This window comes from Lissotriton helveticus, chromosome 8 (genome assembly GCF_964261635.1).
Source record: "Lissotriton helveticus chromosome 8, aLisHel1.1, whole genome shotgun sequence".
NCBI classification, from domain to species: Eukaryota; Metazoa; Chordata; class Amphibia; order Caudata; family Salamandridae; genus Lissotriton; species Lissotriton helveticus.
This window is the reverse complement of record NC_136069.1, coordinates 1602321929-1602346654: the sequence shown is the minus strand read 5'-3', so window position 1 is coordinate 1602346654 and position 24726 is coordinate 1602321929. Positions and strand designations below refer to the sequence as shown.

At 47.8% G+C, this 24726-nt stretch overlaps 1 protein-coding gene across 1 annotated transcript in view; it reads left to right on the top strand.

Moving 5' to 3' along the window:
- The window catches only part of NUP98 (nucleoporin 98 and 96 precursor), an 853605-nt gene that overhangs the window by 385285 nt on the left and 443594 nt on the right, over positions 1-24726 (top strand). Inside the window, 3 exon segments of the mRNA XM_078658655.1 lie at positions 1251-1364; positions 1715-1853; positions 21545-21722. Of these exon segments, the coding sequence (XP_078514781.1) occupies positions 1251-1364; positions 1715-1853; positions 21545-21722 (431 nt within the window).

Below are 24726 nucleotides of genomic sequence, written 5' to 3'. Positions count from 1 at the left end.
CGTTCGCACGGTCGCCATATATGGCGAAGTACGAGGGAGGGCGGAGCAGCTGGGAGGCGGGAGCGGGGAGGGCACAGAAAGAAAGGGGGCGTGGTTAGGCAACGGAGGCGGGAAGCGGGGAGCGGGGCGGGAGGACACCGGGGTTACAGGGGGACAGGCAATGAAAATAAACCAACAATGCAAACAAATACAGTAAAGTCAGAGCAAAGGGGCGCACAACAGGAAAAAAGAAAAGAAAACGGGGCACAGGATCCTAAAGGGCAACAACAGCGGACACAGCCCTGGAGGTCCTGACCGCAGGAGACCACGCCGCTCGGTGGCAGGGGGCGTGGTCAGACGGCGGCGGTAGGGTCAGCGAGGCAGGCGGGAGGCACACGCAGCAGCTGGTGGCCGTGCGGCGCGGGGGTGTCCTAAGTTAGGTCACACTCACCTGCGTCGCACGGTCGCCATATATGGCCAAGTGCGAGGGAGGGCGGAGCAGCTGGGAGGCGGGAGCGGGGAGGGCACAGAAAGAAAGGGGGCGTGGTTAGGCAACGGAGGCGGGAAGCGGGGAGCGGGGCGGGAGGACACCGGGGTTACAGGGGGACAGGCAATGAAAATAAACAAACAATGCAAACAAATACAGTAAAGTCAGAGCAACACTCATCAACTCCTTCCTGATCTCATTGCACCCGAAACACTCTAGTTGAATTTGAGTTGAAGAAACCGGTATTCCCCCTGGCTCCAGAATGTGTGATTTCAGTACTGCTTTATTTTGTTTTTTAGATTGCAGCAATCTAAAGACTTTTCGTGTAGACGTTATTGTTATACTGAAACATTGACACTAATTACAAGTGACTGGATATTAATGACTGTTTGTGTTAACTTTATCTATTCTTCCAAGCCCACATCACCCTCCAAGAGTAAGTCTCCATCGCTCAATCCGGAGATTCTAGAACCAGAATACGGTTCTTGACATTTTGGTGAGTTGCGCAGTAATAACCAGTCCCTGTTCACAAGGCTTTCCCAGTACCTTTAAGCACTCTGATTACACCGAAACTAGCCTTAGAGGCTCAGACTCTTGGTTACGGAGAAAAACGAGCTGGTTAGGATTATGCAAATTGTAAAATGTGACATGTTGGGTAGATGTTCTTGTACATGACTTGTGGTACGGCATATGCATATATTTGCTGTTGCCTAATGGTACTTTTCAACTCTTGCAGCCGTAGCATTGGTCTCTGACATGTAATAACCTAATTGTTTTGTCACAGGTATTATCCTGACCAGGGTGGGATATTATACCATCCCTTCAATGGATGAGCTTGCACAGATGACGGACGATTGTGGAGAGTGCATAGTTAACAATTTTACAATTGGGCGCAAAGGTAAGTCTGGTTACTATCCTGTTAACTCTTTTTAAGCCAAACTTGCTGTTCCTTATGGTAAGCCATGGAAAGCCTTAGGGCCTTGGCTGTTATCTCCCTGGTTATTTAAATTTGCTTTGCATGAACTTTTATATATGTTTGTTGTTACAGCAACAAGTTTTTCTTTTAAATATTGAGCTCTTGAAGTACCACAGTAAAGCAGATTTGTCAACTTTGTATTCATTTTGAATCTTTCCACAAATGGAATACGCTTACCTGCATGGTATTTAAGTGTTGGAAATAGTGACATTTTGTTCATAAGTTTGCTTTGCTTTACCCTGTGTAGGTTTGACTGTTTATTTGCTTCACAGGGTATGGATCCATCTTTTTTGAAGGTGAGGTTAATCTGACAAACCTGAACCTTGATGAGATTGTGCACATTCGCAGGAAAGAAGTGATTGTCTATCTGGATGATGAGAAGAAGCCTCCTATTGGAGAAGGGTTAAATAGGTATACTTTTTATATATTCGTATGATCACCCCAAATTAAATGTTTCAGGTGGACTGTAGACAGGTACCGTCTTCTCAGATTTGGGAAATAGTAATTTGTACACCATGTTCCTTGCTTTTAGTTTTTAGCTGTTCCTACATGATATTTTTTGTAACTGTGACGCTCCTCTTCTGCCTTAAACAGTGTAATTTTTCCATTTTTTACTACTGTGATCTGCCAAAGTGACACCCTGTTAAGATACTGGTTTTACTCATTGATACACATGACATTCATCTAGTCCTCACCAAGTTTGTCCAGTAGCTAAATCTAATCTCCTGTGACCAATAACACGTTCATATTTTAGAAAAACATATTAGCTGGCATGCAGTAGCACTGTGTCGATAAAGTGTGCCCCCTTATTCTGATGGATACATGTGCCAGTGGATTCCTCACCGTGTGAATATCCACCTGCGTCAGCAACGTTCGGAAAATTCTTTTGTAGCACGCCGGCGTGGACGACGTCATAGGAGCACGGCATCGCGCGCGACTCTGACTGACGTCACTGACTCCTTATTAGGCCTACGTCGGCGTGATGACATCAGTTCCCTTTTTTCCGCGACGTCGACGCTAACGGTTTCGAGGGATCTTCTGTTTGATATTAACTTTGTTGCTATTGTGAGTTTATTTGTATCTCTTCGATATTGCTGTCTTCTGTCGTGATGTGGACGAAGAAGACTGGGTTTAAGCCGTGTGATTCCTGCGGAAAGATGTCTATTACAGATCTGCATGGTGACTGTCTATGGTGCCTGGGTTCAGATCACGACGTCCATGGTTGTCGATCCTGTTTGAAGATGAACCCGAAGGCTCTTCGAGAACGTGAGGCAAAACTTCTTGTTGCCAAATTGAAGGGTAAGGATGCCAGGAAGAGTTCGAGGTCGAGATCGAGACGCCCAAAGTCGAGGTCGAGGTCTAGGTCCCGGTCAAGGTCTGCTTCGAAGTCGACTTCGGGACATGTTTCCAGATCGTCTAAGAAGAAGCATAAGAGAAGGAAGCATAGTTCAAGGCACCATTCCGGTAAGGAGTCGGATTAAAAAATGAAGCCGTCTTCAAGAAGGCATCGTAAGGACATGGTATCACCTTCTCCAGTTCGAAGTCATGGAGGTGAGGCCTCACCTTTGGAGTCTCTGGAACATTCACCGGCTCCGGTGTTGAATCCGTCTCCGGATCTGTCTCAGTCTTAGGGACATGAGGAAGAAGCGGAGGAAATTCCTGTTGCTCAGGGTTCGACGACTCCGGTAAACCAACCCGAGGAACAAGAGGAGTCTATTCCGGTGCAGCCTCCTCCGGAGCAGCCAGTGGTTTCGTACCCTCCTTTTGCGGGTCCAGGACAGGACCCTTCGCATTTTTTAAACGCCATGTATGGTGTTTATGCGAGAGCCATGTACCCCTCTGGAGCACCGGCTCATCCCATGGGTCTGTTGGCATACAATTTGGGGGTTCCCCAAGCCTATGCTCTGGCGCCGCTCTTGCCGTTTATGCCAGCTCCGGCTTGGCATCTCTCGGCAGGGCCGAAGTCATCGACACCGCTTACGGCTTCACCGGCTCCGGAACAACCTCGAGATCCAAATCGAAGTTCGACTCCAGCTCCTCGTTCGACTCCAGCTCCTCGTTCGACTCCGGCTCCACATTCGACTCCGGCTCCTTCGGAGTTGATACCGGATCCGACGACGCCTGTTCGAGTAGAGTGGTCGCGGCGTAAAGCACAGCGCCTTTTGGAGGAGAAGAGTTATGGGGAAGCTGAAATTGAAGAAGGTGAGCTTCAAGATCAGGAGGATTATTTTGACGACCTACAGGATGCAAGTGGTCTAGAGCTGTCTCCTGATTGGGAGTTAGCCACAGTATCTGATGCACCTTCGAAAGATGTGGCTCCCTACCATGTGGTGATTAAAAAGGCTGCAGAACTGTTAAATTTGACTTTGCCATCTGTTGAGTATAAGTCGAACATTCTGACTGAAGTCCTCAGATTCACCTTCATCCTTGGTTGAGCCTTTACTTCCTTTTACTGAGGCTCTAACTGATCCCATCTTGGAGGTATGGAATAGACCACTTACAGCTCCTGCAGTTTCTAAGGCCGTTGCAAGGCGTTATAGAGTGGCTCCTGGTGACCCTGAATCTTTATCTACTCATCCCTTACCAGAGAGTTTGGTAATACAAGCTGCCTGCTCTAAAAAATCTGCAGGTGCTTTTCCCCAGGTACCTGGTGATAAGGATTCCAAAAAGCAGGACCAAAATGCAAAAAGTGTTTTCGTCAGCCAGTATGGCCCTAAAATCAACAAATGCCACTTGTTTGCTGGGTCGATATATCCATGCTTTGATGGATACTGTTAAACAGCTGTCTCCTAAGCTTCCTGAGGAGGACAGAAAATGTTTTAATGAGGTGATATCTGACTCGGGCTGCTGCTCGGCAGGTCATACAAAGTGGTATGGACACAGCGGATTCAGTGACTAGAGTCATGGGGTCTTCGATTGCCACCAGAAGAGCTGCCTGGCTGAAGACTTCCGAGTTCTCTTCGGATGATCCGGCTGCTCTAATGGGTTTGCCTTTTGATGGGTCAGGCCTTTTCGGGAAGAAGGCTGATGCTGCATTGGAGAGGTTCAAGGACAGCAGAGCAACAGCCAGATCTTTAGGTTTGAAAACTAGAGGATCTGTGGGCAAAAGATATAGGGGCTTTGGAAGATCTTCTTTTCATCCCTACAAGCAATCACAGCAACAGCAGCAGCAACAAAATCCGTTGTATAAGTCTTACAGAGGAAAGCAAAGGGGTCGTTCTCGAGGACGTCGGGTCTCCTCCTCCTCTTCCTCTACCCACCCCCTCCTACTATAGCAAAGCAGCCCTAGATCCGCCATTCCGGATCATGCGGTCCTGTAGGGGGTTCGGCTTACCTATTTTCTACGGGATTGGGAATCTGTCACGTCGGACCTTTGGGTTCTCAATCTCGTAGAGAATGGGTATGCACTTCCCTTTCGGGAATTCCCTCCGAATTACCCTCCTTGCCAAGGTTTTTGTTCGGAGGACCACCTGCTACTTCTGCAGGAGGAAGTCCTGGCATTGTTAAGAAAGGGTGCGATAGAGGTGGTTCCGGAGCAGGAAAGGGGTCAGGGATGCTACTCCCGGTATTTCCTGATCCCCAAGAATGATGGCAGACTTCGTCCAATCCTGGATCTCAGGATCTTGAACCTTTACCTGAAGCAGGAGAAGTTCAAGATGCTCACCCTTGCGCAGGTTCTTAAAGCGCTGCTGGAAGAAGACTGGATGGTGTCGATCGACTTGCAGGATGCATATTTTCACATCCCAATCCTGAAGTCGCACAGGAAGTATCTCCGTGTTACGGTGGGATCGCAGCATTACCAGTTTGTGGTCCTTACATTTGGTCTTACTACTGCGCCATGAGTCTTCACCAAGGTGATGGCTGTGGTGGCAGCACATCTCAGGAGATCAGGGATGCCATATTCCCTTATCTGGACGATTGGCTGATCAAGGCGGAATCTCCAGAGACAGTGCTCCATCATCTGCAAGTCACAACACAGTTGTTGTACAGGTTGGGTTTTTCGATAGATGTACGCAAATCTCACCTGGTGCCCTCCCAGCGCAACCTGTTCATTGGTGCAGTACTGGATACAACTGTATGTCGGGCATTCCCTCCACCACAACGGATTTGCGACATATAGGAAATGATTCCTTTATTTCACACTGGAGCGGTCGTTCTTGAAGGTCCTTCGTCTGCTCGGCCTGATGGCTTCCTGCATTCTGCTGGTCAACCATGCACGCTGGCATATGAGGGCACTCCAGTGGTGCCTCCGCAGGCAGTGGTATCAACACAACCGATCTCAGGGAGTCGATCAGGATCTCCAGAGAAACTGCAGCAGATCTGTCTTGGTGGAGTGTGGAGGGCAATCTGTCTCAAGGAAAGTCCTTCCAGCTACCTCTATCGGTGGCCACGGTAATAACGGATGCATCCACTGTAGGGTGGGGTGCTCATCTGGGGGATCTGGAGATCAAGGGTCTTTGGTCTCCAGAGGAAAGTTTGCTTCACATCAACCTTCTGGAATTGCGGGCGATACGTCTGGCACTCAAGGCCTTCCTCCCTTCCCTTCCCTTCGCGGTCGGTCGGTTCAGGTCCTGGCGGACAACACCACAGCGATGTGGTATGTCAACAAGCAGGGAGGAGTGGGGTCGCTGTGTCTCTGCAGAGGCCCTGCGTCTCTGTTTCTGGGTTCAGGACCATCAGATTTGCCTGATGGCAAATCATCTGGCTGGAGTTCTGAACGTGCGTGCAGACCGTCTCAGTTGGCATTTCTCAGCCGACCACGAGTGGAGGCTTCATCCAGAGGTAGTTCGTCACGACTTTCGTACGTGGGGAACTCCTCGTGTGGACCCGTTTGCCACTCACGAGAATGCTCACTGCCCGTCATTCTGCAGTCTCCAGTTTCTGATGCAGGGAGCCTTGGGGGACGCGTTTCAGTTTAGTTGGGACTCACAACTCCTTTACGCATTTCCTCCCATACCCTTGATTCCTCTGGTTCTGAGGAAGATTCACCAAGACCGGGCCCAAGTCATAGTGATCGCCCCGGATTGGCCAAGAAGGGTGTGGTACACAGATCTACTGCACCTCTCCTCGTACCCGCCGCTCCGTCTCCCTCTCGGGGCAGATCTCCTCTCTCAGATGGAGGGGCAGGTTCTATACCCCCACCTCCAAACCTTACACCTTCATGTCTGGAGATTGAATGGGGCAACCTGATTTCTTTTTCTCTCCCACATGATGTGGTGGATGTCATTCTATCGGCCAGGCGTGACTCCACTAAGTCAATCTATTCATACAGATGGTCTAAATTTGTGACTTGGTGTGGGGAGAAGTCCATTGACCCTTTGAGGGCTTGTTTATCTGATATACTTCAATTTGCTCTTTTCCTTGCTACAGTTCAAGGTTATCTTTTGACTTTGTCGGCATTTGATCAGCCGTCTTTATTTAAATCTCCTGTGGGTCTAAGGTTTTTAAAGGGTCTTACGAATAAATTTCCTCCTACTCCCTTTATTGTGCCTCAATGGGACTTGAATCTTGTGCTTACATTTCTGATGGGTTCTCCTTTTGAACCTTTGCACAAGTGTCCCATGAGACTTTTATCTTTTAAGACTGTCTTCCTGGTTGCAATTACCTCGGCAAGGAGGGTAAGTGAGCTTAAAGCTCTTACTTCAAAGCCCCCGTTCTTGACCATTCATGCTGAACAAATGGTTCTTAGGACCAGGGCTGCTTTTCTGCCTAAGGTGGTAACTCCCTTCCATCTAGGACAGTCCATTACCCTTCCTACCTTCTATCCTCCCCCTCACCCTTCCAAGGAGGAGGAGGAGAGACTTCACCGCCTGGACCATAAGAGAGCAGTGAGCTTTTGACTATCGAGTGGATGACCAGCTCTTTGTTGGATTTGCTGGTTGCAGAAAAGGAAGAGGTGTGCACAAGCGCACGCTTTCAAGATGGATTATACTATGCATCAAGATCTGCTACTCCCTGGCGGGTAAGGACTCTCCAGAGGGTATAAGAGCTCATTCCACTAGAGCAAAGTCTTCTACTTCTGCTTTGTCTGGGGTGTTCCTGTAGAGGACATTTGTAGAGCAGCGACTTGGGCCTCCCTCCACAATTTCGCAAAGCATTACTGCTTAGATTCCGGAGTGAGGAGGGACGGCCACTTTGCGCGTTCTGTCCTCCAGGATTTTCTGGTATAGGAGAGTGGACACCCTCCTCCGTGAGTGGGGACTGCTATATATCCAAGTTTACTCCTCCAAAGAAAGAGAAGAGGCCGCAGTAGGGGAAACCATGGGGGCATCTTTATTCAGACACTGTACAACGGCGAATGCATTTCGGCACAATAGGCCTTCCTCAGCGCCAGCAGTGTTCACGATGTGTGCGTGTCATCGTCATTTAAAATATCCCGCAATCAGCCGTTCATTACAGTTGACTCCGCCCCCAAAAGTCAGTGCTTCAGCTCACCTGTTGCAGGTCACCTGATGTATGTGAACTGCAACTCCCAGCATGCTTTTCACAGTCCAGGTAGGTATAGCGAGGGGAAAACAAAATCCTATGATTGTTCGGAGTGCGGGGAAATGCGATGATAATAAAGCACTTTTCCTGCTTGAACAATTGCCTGACATCCGGCGCCCCCTCGGGTCCCCAACCACATCAACCCAGTGTTCAAGAGTCCATTCGGTGGGGGCTGACATGGAAGTCCAAATCGCCCAATGTAGAGTTGATAACTCCAACACCACTTTGTCTCCTCCTGAACGTTCGGGTGGGTTCTGGCATATCCAATCCCTTGGAACATGAAAAAAATCCGCAGCAGCAGAAACCAGCGAAGCCAGACCAACTTAATGATGCGGGGGCCTCTGAAGCGCGTCTCTGGCAACCGCGCTGAAATATCCAAGTTTACTCCTCCAATATATATAGTTTTTCATGCATTGTCTACATACAATGTGTTATTTTGGATATTATGTACTGTGTACACTGTATATATATATATATCTATTGTCATTGGTCCGTCCGGGTGCCTCGAAGGCACGTAAAAAAGGGCGGAACTGATGTCATCACACCGACGTAGGCCTAATAAGGAGTCAGTGACGTCAGTCAGAGTCACGCGCGATGCTGTGCTCCTATGACGTCGTCCACGCTGGCGTGCTACAAAATAATTTTCCGAACGTTGCTGATGCAGGGGGATATTCACAAGGTGAGGAATCCACAGGCAGATACTGTATCCACCAGAAAAAGCGTTACCGAAGGTAAGTAACTTGTTCTTCAGGAGTGTGCATATCTGTTTGGCACCAAAATCTTCAAGTAAACGTTTCCTGTAAAAGTTAATCGGTATCTCCCCCGACCTGGGAGGAATTCCAGCCCACTCCTTCATGCAGAAATGCTTTCAGCTTGCCTATGCTTGATAGTTTTTGTTTATGCATGGTTCTCTTTAAGTACCTCCACAGCATTTCATTTGAATTTAATTCTAAAATGTGACTTGCTGTATCAAAATGCGGAGTATTTTTCAGCCACAGTTGTAGATGTACGAGTGTGTATTTGGACCCTCGCCCTTTTGCATGTTCCACTTTCGGCTAAACATTATCTGTTGATCGAGCGGCTTAAATTTTCTCTAGAGTGTGCTGTTCTAGAGAGTAGTTCATGGTGGACTCAATGAATGAGGTGTCATGATCCTGGGGTTTCAACGCAGGCTCAGATCAGCGTTCTGCCACCAAGTTTGGTGGTTACTATGATGTTCTTGTGGCGATGGCTAGTGTTTAATTTACTTGCTGTTATAGTGAGGACTATTTGAAGGACAGATATGCCTCAACTTAAAATCGTAGAATCGGGATGGTATCAATTCTTTTTGCATCACTTTATATTCACATGGAAACGATTTGCTTTCGTCTTTTATCCTTGTTAAAGGGAGGAATTAAAATGGTTGTCAGCATGCCGATCATGTGCTTTTTAGCCCATTTTTAATTTTCCAGCTACTTTGTTGCTATATAAATGTATAACGTTTCCTAGTCGTAGTAGACCAATGCAGAGCAATGCTTACCATCATTTTAGCAGGCCTCTTACAGTTAACTGTTAGTACCTAAGGAATTACTTTTATACCAGACTTCATGTAGCCTGTTGGTCACTTCAAAATGTATGCGACAGCACCATAAATCTAGTTGTATGGTCTTTTACAAAGCCAGGTCTTAACTTTTTTCTTCAATCGAAAATGATCCTCATCCCCCTGGATCAGCTGAGGCAGACCATTTCAGAGTGAAGCCACACAAGTAGCCAAGGAGTCTCCATTAGAGTGGCTTTTGCAGTATCTAGTAAGGATGAGTTTCACATGAGCCAGTGTTCTTAGTTTGCTCCTCAGACAACATCTTATTATGACATTTCTTGGCTACAGGGGGCTTTTGTCATAAATAGCTTTACATGCTACAACCAGTATTGAGGTTTACTGTTTCACTGAGACCCAGTAAAGAAGCTTTCAAAAAGGACTCTCATTGGCAGGGTCGATAGTGCCATCTTGCAGACCGCGAGTGGCGTCTGTACCTGGAGGGTGGTGCAAAGCATCTTAGCCGTGTGGGGGACTCCTCAGGTAGACACTGTTTACACTCAGGCGAATACTCACTGCCCACAGTTCTCTGCTCTCCATTATTCATTTCAGGGAGCCTTGTGGGATGAGTTTCATTCAAGGTGGAGTTTTCCACTTTACTATTTATTTCTTTTCATACCCTTAATTCCTCTATTTCTCAGAAATTCCCCAGGCCTAAGCCATACTCTGCAATTTTGATCTTACCAAGAAGGGAGTGGTATGCTGATAACCTGAGATGCTCCTTGTGTTCACCTCACTCTACAACTCGTACCAGACAATTCCCTCCCACTTGAAGGGGGTAAGTTACTGCAGCCCAGCCTCCAAACAGTAAGATGGCGGCTTTGGAGATAAGCACAGATACCTAAGCGCCTTTCAGCTGCCTCTGGAGGTGGTTGATGTTATTCTATCAGCTTGTTGCCCCTCCAAAAAGTCAGTCTATCCTTAAATCTGAAACAAATGAGTTGCTTGGTATAGTGAATAGAAAGTAGACACCCTTGAAGGTGCCCATTTCATTGGTCCTTCGTTTCTCTCTATCATTGGCCTAGCGGGGTTGTGCAGTGGGTGGAATCAAGGGATACATTGCAGTCTTATTGGATTTTCCTTGCCTTCCAGACCATTCATTCCGTTTCAAATTCCCTGTCATGATTAGGATTTTGCATGGACTTGCACATATTTCCACATTGTTTTTTTGGACTTAAGCCTCATTTAGACTTTTTTGATGGCTGCTACTTTGAGGCCCTTCAGGTTGCCAGTCCTGTCTGTTAACGTTTAGAATGGTTTTCCTTGTGGTTGTCACTTCAGCAAAACTCAATGAGTTGCAGGCAGTGAGCATATGCCTGCTTTTCAAATGTGGCTTTCTGGACGAGTTGGTCCTCCGAACTAAAGCAGATTTCCTTCCCAAGATTGTGACCCCTTTCCATCTTGGAGAGTTCATTACCCTTGCTGCTTTCTTTCTACTACTCCTTCTCACCATGAGGATCGAGATTACATCTACTGGACCCCTGAAGAGTGGTCAGTTTTGTTGACCGCACCAAAGTAGATCTGATCCGATGACCAGCTCTTTGTGGGGTTTGCAGCTAGCAAGAAAGGGAAGGCAGTGCAGAACAGAACTCTGTCGCGCTGGATAACACTCTTGAGGGGGGAAAAGTGCTTCACCCTTGCCAAAAAGGATTCACTGGGCAGATTCCACGATCATTCCTTCAGAGTAAAGCACTTGCCTGTGGTGGTCTGGTAACCGAGATTTGTTGTGCAGAGACATAGCTAAGCTTTATCGCTTGATTTCAGAAGTCAGCAGGAATGGCAATTTTTCACACTGTGTTCCAGAATTTATACATTTGATCATCCCTTCAGACCTACCTCCTTGGTGGATTGCTGCTTTGGGTTCCGTTAAGCGGATAGGTAATCTGCAGGTAGAAATGGCCATTAAAAGAAAGTTCAAAATATGAAGGACAATAAACTTTTGTTTATTTCTAGCAAACTAAGCTTGCAGTACAGATCCCCAAATTATACATGAAAATTGAGGGTAGAGTTCCACAATAGAAAGGTGTATCACCCTGGTTGTCGACTATTTCCTAGCATGCGAATAGTCCTTAATTAGTTAATATAAGAAACAAATCTGGACCAACTTAAGAGCAAAGGACATGGCTAGGACCAATGTCTGGAAAAACTACAAGTACCATGTTTGGCATGAACTCTGATCACTTCTGGGTGAATACGGAGTCAAAGTGGACAGAAAGATGATATGATGAAGTGCCTGGACAGAGGGTTTAGGACTATATGTGCTGATGATGAATACATTTTGGCTAACTAATTTGTTAAGAAAACCAGTAGATTTTCATAAGAGGATATTTCTATTTCGGGGTGTCGGGGTGTTGGGGTAGGGGGAGGGGGGTTGTCCTAATATAGGCAACATTAGTAGCTCATGTAAAATGAACATTTATACTGACACACCCAATTTTATTGCTAGTTAAGAGAAGCACAATAGTTAAGACTGAGTGTGAGGAAAGTGCAATCTTTCTTGCATGGTATGCCCCCACTTTTTGCTGAATTGCTGATGTACTTTGACTGAGTGTGCCCTGGGCTCCTGCCAATCAGGTACCCAGGGCCTGTGTTTCTTCCCTAAAAACTGTGTGGATACCTAAACCCAATTGGCATCTCTGGCCACATGTCAGCCCCTGATAAATGGTGACCAAAGAAGGCCCTAAGGGCTGCAGCCCTTATTGTGCCACCCTTGGAGGCCCTGTACCCTGACACACACACTGCCTTTGCAGGCTGAGTGTATTGGTGCAGAACAAAACGAAGAGTCGACATGGCACACATCCCTGTGTGCCATGCCCACAAAACACTGCCCTGGCATACCTCAGTCACCCCTTTAGCTGGGTGCCCTATGCCAGTGGTGTGGGTGCCCTATGCCAGTGGTGCATGAGCCCTGTACCCCTACAGTACCCAGGTCCATTACTGGGCACTGTAAGTGTAGTGCTGCCATTAAGAGTAAATGGTGCTGGGAGGTAGTCATCATGAACTCCACTGCACTATGATGGCTACACTGAAGACTGAAGTTTGGTATCAAACCTCTCAGCGCATTAACTCCACACTGATGCCAGTGTGGGATTTAATCTAAAATGCACTACAGAAGACAACTTAGAGTTGCCCCTGAAACTAACCCACAACCCGCGTCCTGACGGAGAGGCTGCCACCCAGCAGACATGTGGCTGGACCCCTGGGTAGAGAGCCATCCGCTCATGTGGGCCTGCAACAATGCACATCCTGGACACAGCAACGGGGGGCGTGGCCGACGACATGGCCATGTAGACGTGCTCCTGTGTGGCTCCTTGTGAGAAGTTGGCCTGGTATATGATGCTCACTAGTTCTAGTGATCACCTTGTACCATGCCAAGCAACCCTTATGGTGGAGGTTGTAAAGTCAGCCTTATAGACAAGCTATCCTAGGGGTAGCATGGACTAAGCAGTCTTAGGCTAAACTCTGTAAAGGCATGTGAAGCAAGCGGTTTTACCATACACAATCCCCTTGAATACCAAATGAAAGTACACCACACAGATATATTGAAAATATATATAGATTTATTTCTACAAATATCCCCTATACTCTTTATGAGCACAGAAGCAAATGCGTTAAAACAAAACACAGTTTAAATATACAAAAGTTGCACAAATATGGATGAGCCCTAGGGGCCACCTAAACCATATACTATAAGAACCACTATGGGGAAAGTGAAGAGGCCTAGGGCCTGGGGAATCGCTGGAGCTGTTCGGGACTAGCAGTGATGAAGTCGGGAAAGGCCCGCAGTGCGGAAAGTGCACGCATGCACCAATGCAATGTCAATGGTGCGTAAAAGTTACCAAGTTAGTGTTTAAGGAACCTTCCGATGGACCTACAAGTACAAAACTTTAGACACAGGCACTAGAGGTGTATACCAGTGTGGGAACACCGGCGTTGCTGAGTTACCTCACCCACAGGAAGCGGGTGCACAGGTGCGAAGTAGTGTCGGGTTTCGTCACGCAGGTCGATGGTGCTTGGAGCTGAAGATGCTGCAGGCGGGTCGTCGAGAAGAGTTCCGGTGGATCCAAGGGTGGATCTGAAGAGGTGAAGACCTGAAAGCAGAGGGGACAATGTTCAAAGTCACTAGCCAGTGACTACCGTGGAACCAGGCAATGTCTGGTGCAAACAGGTGAAGAAGTGAAGATTTGTCTCTGCAGCCACGTGGACACGAAGAGGTCAAGGACGTCCAGGAGTCGATCACGAGCTGTCCCACGAAGGCTCTCGCTGATGGCGGTGTCGGCAACTTGATTGGAGCAAACAGGCCTTGGCAAAAGCAAGTCACGCAGGAATCGATTCAAGCTTCTCACTCGGACCAGCAAGGTCAGAGCGGGTGCTCCTTTTCAGGGGAGCAAGGGCCAGTCTGGAGCAACCAGACCAGTGGTGCAAATCGTAGTTTTCGTCGCCAAGATGGCCGCTAGCCACGTGGCAAGTGGCCGGGATGGCGCATCGAGTGGCAAAGTGCAAAAGGGCCCCACGCAGATCGTGGAGATGCTGGGGGGCTGTTCTTCGGTGCAAATGCTGCTCGGGGTTGGGGCTTCTCAAACCCCAAAGCACAGCGTCGAGGGTGCCTCGGGTGCTGCGCTGTCAGCTCTTCGGGGGTCTTCCAAGATGTCCAGTCCCACGTCTCTCGGTGCCTCCACGGGTCTCTTCTTTTCAGGGACTGTGGATCGGGCTCTGAGATGTCTGGGAGTCTGGGTCTTGTCAGGCTCTGGGCTCGGGCTCCGGTGGGAGGCGGTGGCAAAGCAGACGTCGAGTTGGTGGTTGGTGCCTGTATTCACAGGGTGGTCACTCCTTGGCCACAAGGGAGATTCTCTTCAGTCTTCTGTGCAGCAGAATGTCGAAGTCAAAGTTTCTTCTGTATTTCAAGTCGAGTTCAGGATGATCTGAAGTCTAAGGACACAGTTCCTACTCTTATTCCAAATCTGGAGGCCGGATCACCTACTAGGTCCCTCCTCTGGGTGGGACCAGGAAGGGGGGTGGTTACACCCCCTTTCCTTTGTCCAGCTTCGCGCCAAGACTGGGGCTGGAAAGCCCCAGCACCGGTTTGAACTGGCATATGCACAGGGACACCTTGTGTGCCCCAGGCATGTCTGATTCTATTCAGCTCTGTCCTACCCAATACAAAAAATCCTGTCTGGGGTGGTGCTAGCACCTCCCAAGGCAGGAAACCCTTTGTCCAAGCTGCCCTCGCTGGAAGAACTCCCAGCAGCAGGAGGTCAGACTTGTCTGTGGTGGCAGCATCCATTTTGTGATGCTGAGGCTCTGTTTTAACTTTACCCGGGTTTCAGGTTATGTACATGTCGTGTCCCTCTAGAAGGGTGGAATGCTACCCCCGTCGCCAGAACTGGCGAGGGGGTAGTATTCCAATTGGTATGACACCTTACTCGACATGTTTTGATAAAGCCAAACCAAAGAGCATTTAACCACGAGGATTATAATGCACTTAAGGGTATATGGTATGGCAGTGTCATGAAACGGCTAAAGGACATGGTTCCGAAAGCTGCAGATAGGCTCAGCTCATGCCAGAGCACCATCTCACATATTTCCAAGCACTCTGCCTCCAGGATTGATGAGGCCTTCCATAGGAGTAGCTGATAGGAACATATGTGTCCATTTTAGGTTAGGTATAGGCATACTACACCTAAGTAAGGGGTATTTACATCGACTTACCCCAGCTGAGTGATCAGCCAGTTGTGTCAAATATGGAGGCCAGGCCAGGGGTGGCACAATACATGCTGCAGCCCCTGGTAGGCCTTGGAAGCACCTATGCCCTGGGTACCTGGGGTACACTGTTACAGGGGCCAATACGGTGAACCAATTCCAATTGGGTATATACCTAAGGTACATGGAGTCCATTTTAAGGAGAGAGCAATTAGCCTGGGGCCCTGAATAGCAGGATCCCAGGCCAACTAAAGTCAAAAACCAGCTAAACACCAGGAAAAAAGTTTGGGGGTAACCATAGTCAGATATCCACCTTCCTACATTCCTGGCGAGCTGATCTTAATCCGACTGTCGAAGAATGTCCTGAAGCCCAGTTTACATGGAAACGGGAATATAGATGACACGGCTTATACACGGGTCGAATACGGAAGCATAATTCTCCGCAAAAATCAAGAAATATGGAGTTGAGAGGGGGCCGTGTCAAGACGCGCGACCCAAAATGGCGGAGTGGCCCTGAGTGTTGGAGACGGGTGGATACGCCACCAGAGACCTGCGGGGAGGATCGGAGAGGGGCCGCGATATCGTTAAAAGTATCGGCTAGATCCGCCCGGACACCGGGTGCAGAGGCGGCGGATAGGGTGCTTTACCCCTGAGGAGTCTGACGGGAGAGATTGCGGTGCGGCGGGGCCTGCCCTCCACGCCGCGGAGGTGAGACACCGGCTGCCGCCTCGCCTAGGACGGAATAGGACAAGCTGACCCGGGCCCCGGATCTGACGTCAGAGGGGAGAGACGCCGCCTCCTTGCTGGTGCTCGGCCCCGGGGAGAGAGACGGAGGGCGTTTTGGCATAACCCCCCCCCCCAGGGACCGCGAAGGAGAAGCGACACCGAGGGGATCACCCGTCCAGCTGCATTGCCCGGTGTCAAATAGCCTGCCCCGCTGGATCTGGGACCCGACGACAGTGGAGGGGTTCGCCTATCTTGGGGTGTTTGTGACTATGGATAGAACAAGCTCGTGCGATAAAAATTTCAGACTGATAGTGCGCAACTTTATAGAAGACGCGGCTAGATGGAGGCTACTGCCCCTAACGCTGCTGGGTCGTGCGGCCATGTTCAAAATGGTGACACTACCTAAACTCCTCTATGCGTTCCAAAATGAATGCTATCCTATCCCACGACGGGTGTTCGTGGATATAAATTCGGAAGTCCGGACCTATCTGTGGCTAGGTAAGCAACCTAGAGTAGCGCTGTCGACCCTTCAGAGACACCAGTACAGCGGGGGGATTTCTCTCCCCAATGTCGAGGCTTACTACTGGGCAGAACACTTAATAGCGATTAACGATTGGCTCCACGCTTCGGCCACTCACCCCACATACGTCCTGGAAAGAAGCACTATGGGTATGCGCCCCTGTACCTACTATTTATATGGGGGTAAAGGTTAGGGACTATTACTGCCGGCCACTAGACTGACGCTGTTGATATGGAATAAAGCGACCAGGACCATAGGATGGGAGGAAAAGCTAACAAGACAAACGCCACTATGGCATTGCACCTGGCTGAGAGAACTGGCTAAATTGAGGGGGTTCAAGAAATGGGATGATATAGGTATATCAACGATAGGGGACGTGACGGTACGAGGGGTTTTGAAATCATTCCCGACTCTGAGGACAGAAATCGGACTGCTTCCCACGCAATACCTTAAGTACGCTCAGTTGCATCATGCGTGGCGGGAAGAGGAGATACCAGAAGACACTCTACCCGAATATGCCCCTCTAGAGGGTAGGCTACTGCAGGAACAAATACCTGAAAGGGCGGTGTCACTTACATATAGGACCCTTATGAATAACATGCCAGATGGCCTGACCACCCTTAGAACCAAATGGGAGAGGGATGTAGGAGAGTTGGACTCGATTGGGACACAGTTCGCATGCACCCGAGAGAGGTAGCCATTAAGTCCCGGCTGAGGCTCATACAATTTAATGTCCTGCATAGGACCTATTTTGATAGGGTACGTCTCTACAAGATGGGGAAGATAGGAGACACAAAGTGCCTTCGATGCGGTCAGGAAGGTGGAGACTTTTTCCATATAATCTGGTCTTGCCCAAAGATCCAAATATACTGGGGGGAGATAATGATAGAACTGGAAGCGGTGCTAGAAACCCCTCTGCATGTGGACCCCAAGCTAGTCCTGTTAGGTATGACGAATGATATAGATATGGCTCGCCCACTACTAATCTTCCTGGTCTTGGCCCTGGTGGTGGCTAAGAGATATTGCGAAATACTGGGGGGGGGGGGGGGGGGGGGCGGTCACGACACCGCAGATAGAGGAATGGAGGAGAGGCATGGACCTCTACATGATGGCAGAAAGGGTCACATATAAGGCAAGAGGATGCCCTAAGAAATTTGGTAGAGTTTGGAATAAATGGAGAACATATCATGGCCTTGATGGGGGATTGTAAGTGGGAAGGCTGGGATGGCACACGTTCAGGGAACGGACGGCTCAGAGGGGATTCAGTCATGGAGATACGGACAGTGATACGGACAGCGTCATTGAGATGGACTGAAAAACAGAATGCAGTATTATTTTTAGACATGGGACGGGGGGGTGGAGATCTGGAGGGCAGGGGATGCTGATTGATGATGACAATTGTACTATTGTTATTGGAAAAAAATGCAAATAAAAATGTTTCTAAAAAAAAAAACAATGCACATCCTGGGGCGAGGTGCTAGGCCTACGCCCCCAAGATGGGCAGGGGAGCTTCAAAGTCATGCCGCCTTTGTGAGCTTCTCTAGGTCCCTTGCTGTACTCTGCAACTGGCCCCCGCCGGTTCTGACCCCCACTCTGACAGGAAGACAGGCGGGAAAACCTAAGTGAGGAAAGGGTGTGTGCCAGCCTCTGCCTACCCCACCCCTCAGGTGGGGAAGGCGAGGTGAAGCACAGCTCGGGGCTCTCGCAATCTTGAGGATGGGGAGCCCTACCTAATCAGAGACAGGCTCCTGCCCCCCTCCCACTGGAGAGTGGCAGGATAGGGGGTGCACTCACACCAGGGAAGGGACCCATTGGTCCCTAACCTTCCCCTACCTGTAACGCCCCTAACTTTAGTATTTAGGGGCGCCCTGAACCTTCCTTCCTCAGATCCCGATTCCGAAACTACAAAGAACAAGAAAGATGACCTGGTGTGCAGCTGCTAACAAGAGTACAACACTGACTGGGCCCCAGCCCTATAGACATGTCGACCCTCGAACCTGCTCCTGCAAAACCCCGGCGTCTCTTGTGGTCAGCAACCTCGAAAACCCCAGAGGACCCGACTGCCTTGCTAATCCAAAGACTGGGACTCCCACGAGCAGTGGTTCTGCTCAAACAGCAAAAAACCCTGGTGCCAGCCAGGAACCGCGAATCCAGCACACTGCAACCGCCGAGCCCGGCCTGTGCCTGAGTGAACAAAGACCACGAGGACGTCCCCCCCCCCACCCCCTGGCGACTGTGACCATGAATCCAGCACCCAAGGACCTTCCTCGACTCTCCTGACGACTCCTGCAGCCTAACAGCCGGGGACCCCTCCCACCGCGACCAGCTGAGGGTAAGATTTCCAGACACCCCTGCACCAGGCGCCTCATGGCCCACTGTGCCCAACTCCTGGTTGTCTACGTAACCTACAACTTCCCAACTTACCTCTCGAAGTGGTGGTCACACCTGAAAAATCTCCGTCCCGAGCCTGCAGTCTTTGTTAGTCTTGCAGCTGTCCCATTGAAGTACATTGGGCGTCCGACAGCCCAAAAGCACCCAGCTGCCCGAGTGCCACTGGAAGTGCAGCATCTGTTCTATTCTACTTCCCCACTTGCCCTGTGTAAGTGACCAGGAGCTCCGCTCTTACAGCCGCGTGGCCTGCCTGCTAGCAGCCACCAACCAAAGGACCCCTGCCCGCCATAGGCTAACATTGGGCCTACTCTCTCTGCACCCGACTGCCCCTGTGCTGCTGAGGGTGTAACTATTGTACCTACTTGAACCTGATAGACCCCTGAGTCTAACCCCCAGAACCTTAACTCTGCCAGTCGAGTATTTACCCGAAAACCGATAACTTGCATTTTCTCCATAGGGTAACATTGGCTGGTTTTCACTTGGAAATTCTTCTAAGTGTCGAGTTTTGAAACTTTGAAATATTCACTAAAAATCATCCGATCAACAAAATTGCTCACCTGTTACCAGGAGAGATCCCAGTGCTGGATCTTTGTGCCCAGCACTGACCCTAAAAAGTAATTATAACAAATTTTCAGAGAAATTGATTTTCCTCCAAAGGATAATATTGCCTGATTTTTACCAGAAATTCTTGTCGATTTTTGAAACATACAGATATTCCTTAAAAATCGCCTGTGTAACAAACTATTTTTTTCAACTGTTTACTGGAGATGCACCAGGGCTGAATCCAGGATCCAGCCCTGAGTAAGAAAAACCTATGCAAAGTAATTGATGTTGCATTTACTTAAAATTCCCATTGAGCTCAATGTTAATATTGTGTTAAGATGGTGTTGCATATTGCAACAACTGTATCTATTACATTTAAGTCATATTGCTCATTCAAAGTATTCAATTGCAACATCTCATTCTGAGAAAGTATTTTTATACCTACTTGTGGTTCTAAAATAAAACAATATATTTTCCTATACAAAACAATTGGCATAGGGTTCAGTTCTTGAGTGTGTGAGACCATTTGCTGACTGTGCGTGTACAACAAATTTTTTACACTGTCCTCTGATACTGCCTTACTGCTCGACCAAGCTACCACTTTAGAGAGTAAGGTGATATCTAACTTATACCTCTGGGGACTGTGGACTCTGTGCACACTGTACCTTACTTTGGAACAGTAAATACAGAGCCACTTTCTTACACTGAGGCACAGTGGAAACTAAGACTGCCTTAACTCTATATAGTAAAGAATCTTATACAGTCATCTCTGGTACCTTTTGCCCTTAACAAATCATGACTAAAACTATACAAATGATCTACAGTGCAAGTGTTATATAATCTATGGGGATGCTCAAAGGTTAAAAATGTTAGGAAACAATCTTCATACTATCCATATAGGAGTCTATTTGTTTTATCAGATTGAACTTATCAATTGTACATATGTGTAGTTACCACTGTGATTGGCACTGATACCAGACTGTGAACCCTGGCTATGGTGGTCTGGTCCTTTTAAAGAAGGTAGTGGACTGGATCAAAAATGGAAGGCAGATGTTAATAGACTGGAAGGTGCCCATATAAATACTACATTGTTTATATTGAGCTTCATACCACGTCAACTTCATAAATTCGCTCTGTAAATAAAATGCCATTTAATGATACTCAGTTTGCTGAACTTTAGAAGGAATGAAGGCGGAGTCTTCTTTAGTGGGATTCAAACTCTTGCCTTGCCAGTGAGCACATGTTTCAGTGGCAAATGTTGACCTCATTGCACTGTAAGAACAGCAAGAAATATATATTTAAGAGAACACACACCAAACTTGTTGATTGGTTCAACCAATACAGAAACTGCTTCTCCAATTGAACATTTTTTATACTTAAATACTTATTTAACTTTTTGTTATGTATGTTTGCAAAATGTTTAGTCAAAAGGGTGTGTCTTCTGGCTAAACAAGTTGAAAGAATGGTGCTTCTAAATGGGCAAATAGATTTAAAGTGAATGCCATTTAAAGAGAAAAGCTGATTAAGCTAGAGGTATCCAATAATTTGACAAAGGCAGAAATAAAAATGAGAATATTGGTACTGCTGTAGAATGTTCGCCTTTTGTTAAAAACTCAAAGCCTAGAACATTTTAGCAAAAAAATCTTGTCAAGAGGCAATTTGGTAATCTTTTGGCGTATATTACTTTTTGCTGGGTTGGATACAGTCCATTAAAAGTTGCTTCATAAATTCTGGAGCAAAAACAGATTTTCTTAGTAATATAGATTTTTTTTTCCTTTTTAATATTGCTCATGTTAAAATCTGCTAACAATCCAGCATTCATGGACCAAGGAACAGCCTGGCTTAGAAGTCCATTATACAGTATTGAATAGCCACATATTGTTCAATGTTACTTGACCCTGCTTTTTCCAGTATGTTAGGAACAAGTGGAGAATCCTTAGGATACTTTAGTTAATATAGGATTGCCATCTTCCCATTTGTTTGCTGAGCCCAGTTCTACCTTTATTGAAAAGTCTAATAAAAGTAGATTTGTATTCCTCTCTTTTCTGAATATGATTAAACCTATACAGAATACTGTAGTGTTTGCCTTTTGAGTGCACAGCAATGAAACCACGCCAAAATAATTTCTAGTTGTGACATTATTCTTCTCTATCTTAACAGACGAGCTGAGGTGACGTTAGATGGTGTTTGGCCTATGGATAAAACAACTCGATCCTTGATAAAGACTCCAGAACGTCTAGCAGAGATGAACTATGAAAACAGATTGGAAGCAGCATCTCGCAAGCAGGGTGCTCATTTCAAGGACTATCGGCCGGAGACTGGGTCTTGGGTGTTCAAGGTAATTCCAGCACTGTAGCCGGCTTACCTGTTTGTATCTGGTTGTTTCTTCCACAAGAGAATACACCAGTAAAGCTTTTATATTTTACCATGAATAAAAAATGTGTATATATTGTTTCATTAAGTCATGTCTCTTTGTTATCTTGTATGTGAGCCAACCCCATTTCAGAGTCTTCAGGCCCTGCCAAATTACATACTAAATAGATGTGTAAATATAATGTCTTCCCCTTAAATTCTGTGGTTTGATGATTCTTTTGCTTGTGCATGTGTAACATGCTGTATATCTCACTTGTTGAAGGTGGCTGTAAGGAACATTCCAGCGAAGAAACATTAGTTAATTTGATAAGTGAGATTAATTGCAATAAGTTTTTTGTCTGATAAAGACTTTTAATTGAAGGTTCCTCAGCTGAGCATATTCACCTCGCATCAGACTGGATCCAGAAAGCTTTGAAGCTCTACCCTTGCGCTCTGAGAAAGTTGCGACATGTGGCACTTCGTCTGCACCAGATGTGACGTACACAGGCATTTAAATGCACCACCTAGGCACGCTGACGTCCGTTCCTTTCTTTCCGAAGCTACTCTTGTTCTCTAGCACTATTTATTTAATCAACTTTTTGAAAATGTTTGTGTGCAAGGGACATGTCCCCAAATAAATCATCTGGATTTAAGCCCTGTGGCGAATGTCACAGACAAATGTATGTCTTTGTTCCCTACCTTGTCTGTCTCGGGTCATCCCGAAACCTGCGGGGACTATGCCCAGATGCACCTGTAGGCGATCTGGAACCAAAAGACAAAGTGGTTTGTTGCCCAGCACATTGAGGCTTTGCCTCAATAAAGTGTGATGGAGCGGGGGGACCCAGGACCTACTCCTGAAGCAATTCTCCAGGGCCAGTATTGACATCGCCTCCAAGACAGCCTGCATTTTCCAGGCCCGAGGCAATTCCTGCTTAACTACGTGGGTTTTAGGAGGCCATAATGTGCTTGCTTGTTCAACCGACTCCTCTGTAGCACCTTCGTGTTGAGTTACCTCCCAACTGAGACTCCGCTTGTGAGTTCACCCTCTGCGCCAATTAGACATTCTGTATCCGTTCTCAAATCTGTGCCTAACCTAGTGCCGATGCTGCTACCAGCGCCATCCCCCACGCTGAGACGGGACCTTTCCAAGTAGACTTTACCAGTACTCGTAGACCAACCAATGCCTTTGTTCGGCACCCTGCCTACCCCTTCCGGTATCTAGCATGATGCCACTTCTTAGACCCCCCCTCATTGTGACATGGTTCACTTGCCCACAAGCAGAGAATGCTAATTTATGACATTTTTGGCACAGATTCTTATCCTGGCCACACTGTTTCTGAGCTTCTTCCCCAGTGCAACAAGGCCTCGAACGACAAGCCTTTTGGGGACCTGGGTACGCCCTCTCCAAGGGCCCCTGGTAAATCATGACTATTGCCTGAGGCCACCGTTCAGGTCCTGGGGACTCAGCCTTTCTTGCATGAGAGCCTTCCTTCGCTATTGAGTGTTGCAGTGGTAGCAGGGTGCAACCTAATTTGTTTCTTTCAAGCTTCCCTGCCGGGCAGGGAGGGAAAATGTATTGTCCCCTTTATACACCGAGTTTTCTCCTCCACAGGTCTTGTCTTGCAAACTTTTAATAACTCTTGCCTACTTGGTTGCGACAGCCATGCATTATGAGTCTCACGGAGTCAGGTCTTGTCTATCGTTTCAGAGGAGACTCGTATCTCTTATTTCCAAGGCCATATGAGATGCCTGGGACATAGCCAATTTTCTACAGATTGTGGTCTAGATAGCACAGATTCTTTGGGTTGCGCCAGTGCGGCGAGTGTTGCAATCTGACATGCTTGTATGTGCTCCACTGGCTTTTCAGGAGGTGTCCAAAATACTCTGATCGATGGACAAGCCCTTTGATGGGTTCTGTCTTTTTGGGAGCAAGGCTGACTAGGTTCTTGAGCGCTTTACCAACAGCATAGCTGCTGCCTGCTCTTTTGGTCTCTCTACCGCTCTGTGCCCACCAGCTCCCCAGTTTCACCCTTTGCGCTGATTTGGCAGATGGTTTCCACACAGTCAGCAGACCCTGTCGGCCCATCAGCCATTCCAGCCCCTTCGTGGCCATGGCAGGGGACTTAATAATACACAAACAGGGACAGTGAGCTACACAGTCCACCGTCCCTCTGGCTACTGCTCCCCCAAGCCTCTTTGATGTGCCTTTTCCAGCACACTGCCACCCTGTTGGGCACAGGATCTGTAGTGGGTGTTGCAGTTCGTTCAGTAATATGCCCTCCTGTTTTTGGTGTCCTCCCCGTCCATGCAACAGTCTCAAGAATGGCTGACATGGAAGCTATCTGTCTTTGCTGCACCACAATGTGCAGACCCTTTTTAGGACCCAGAATTGCACTACTTCTTGGTCTTTTGTCCAATCCTGGACCTGTGTCCTATCAAAGTCTTCCTGAAGGACAAATTTAAGATGTTCCTCCCTCAAACCCTGGGGACTGGATGGTAGTGTTGGACCTGTAGGACGCATATTTTCCCATCCCCATCTTCCGGGCCCACAGGCTTTACCTGCGGTTTATGGTGCACCATGAACATTTTCAGTTTGCTGTGCTCCCGTTTGACCTCACAGTGCGCCTTGGGTTTTCACAAAAGTGATGGCAGTACACCTTCGGAAGTAGATTGTTCCAGTCTTACCCTACTTTGAAGACTGACTGGTGGCGGGCTCTCCCAAGGCAGTCATCAACCACGTCAGTCATTAACCACCTCCAGACTACAGGGAACCTCTTATCGCTGGGTTTCACTATAAATGTGCCAAAGTCATCCCTGACTCATCCTCTGATCAGTCATTCTGTACATGTTGTGGTATTGCGTCTAGTGAGCAGAAAATAAAGTACATTTGAGCGGTGATTCACAATGTTTTTCTCGATCCTAGATCTCAGCGAAGTTGACTCTGAGGCTGCTGGGGCTGAAGACCTCCTGTATCGTGCTGGTCAAGCATT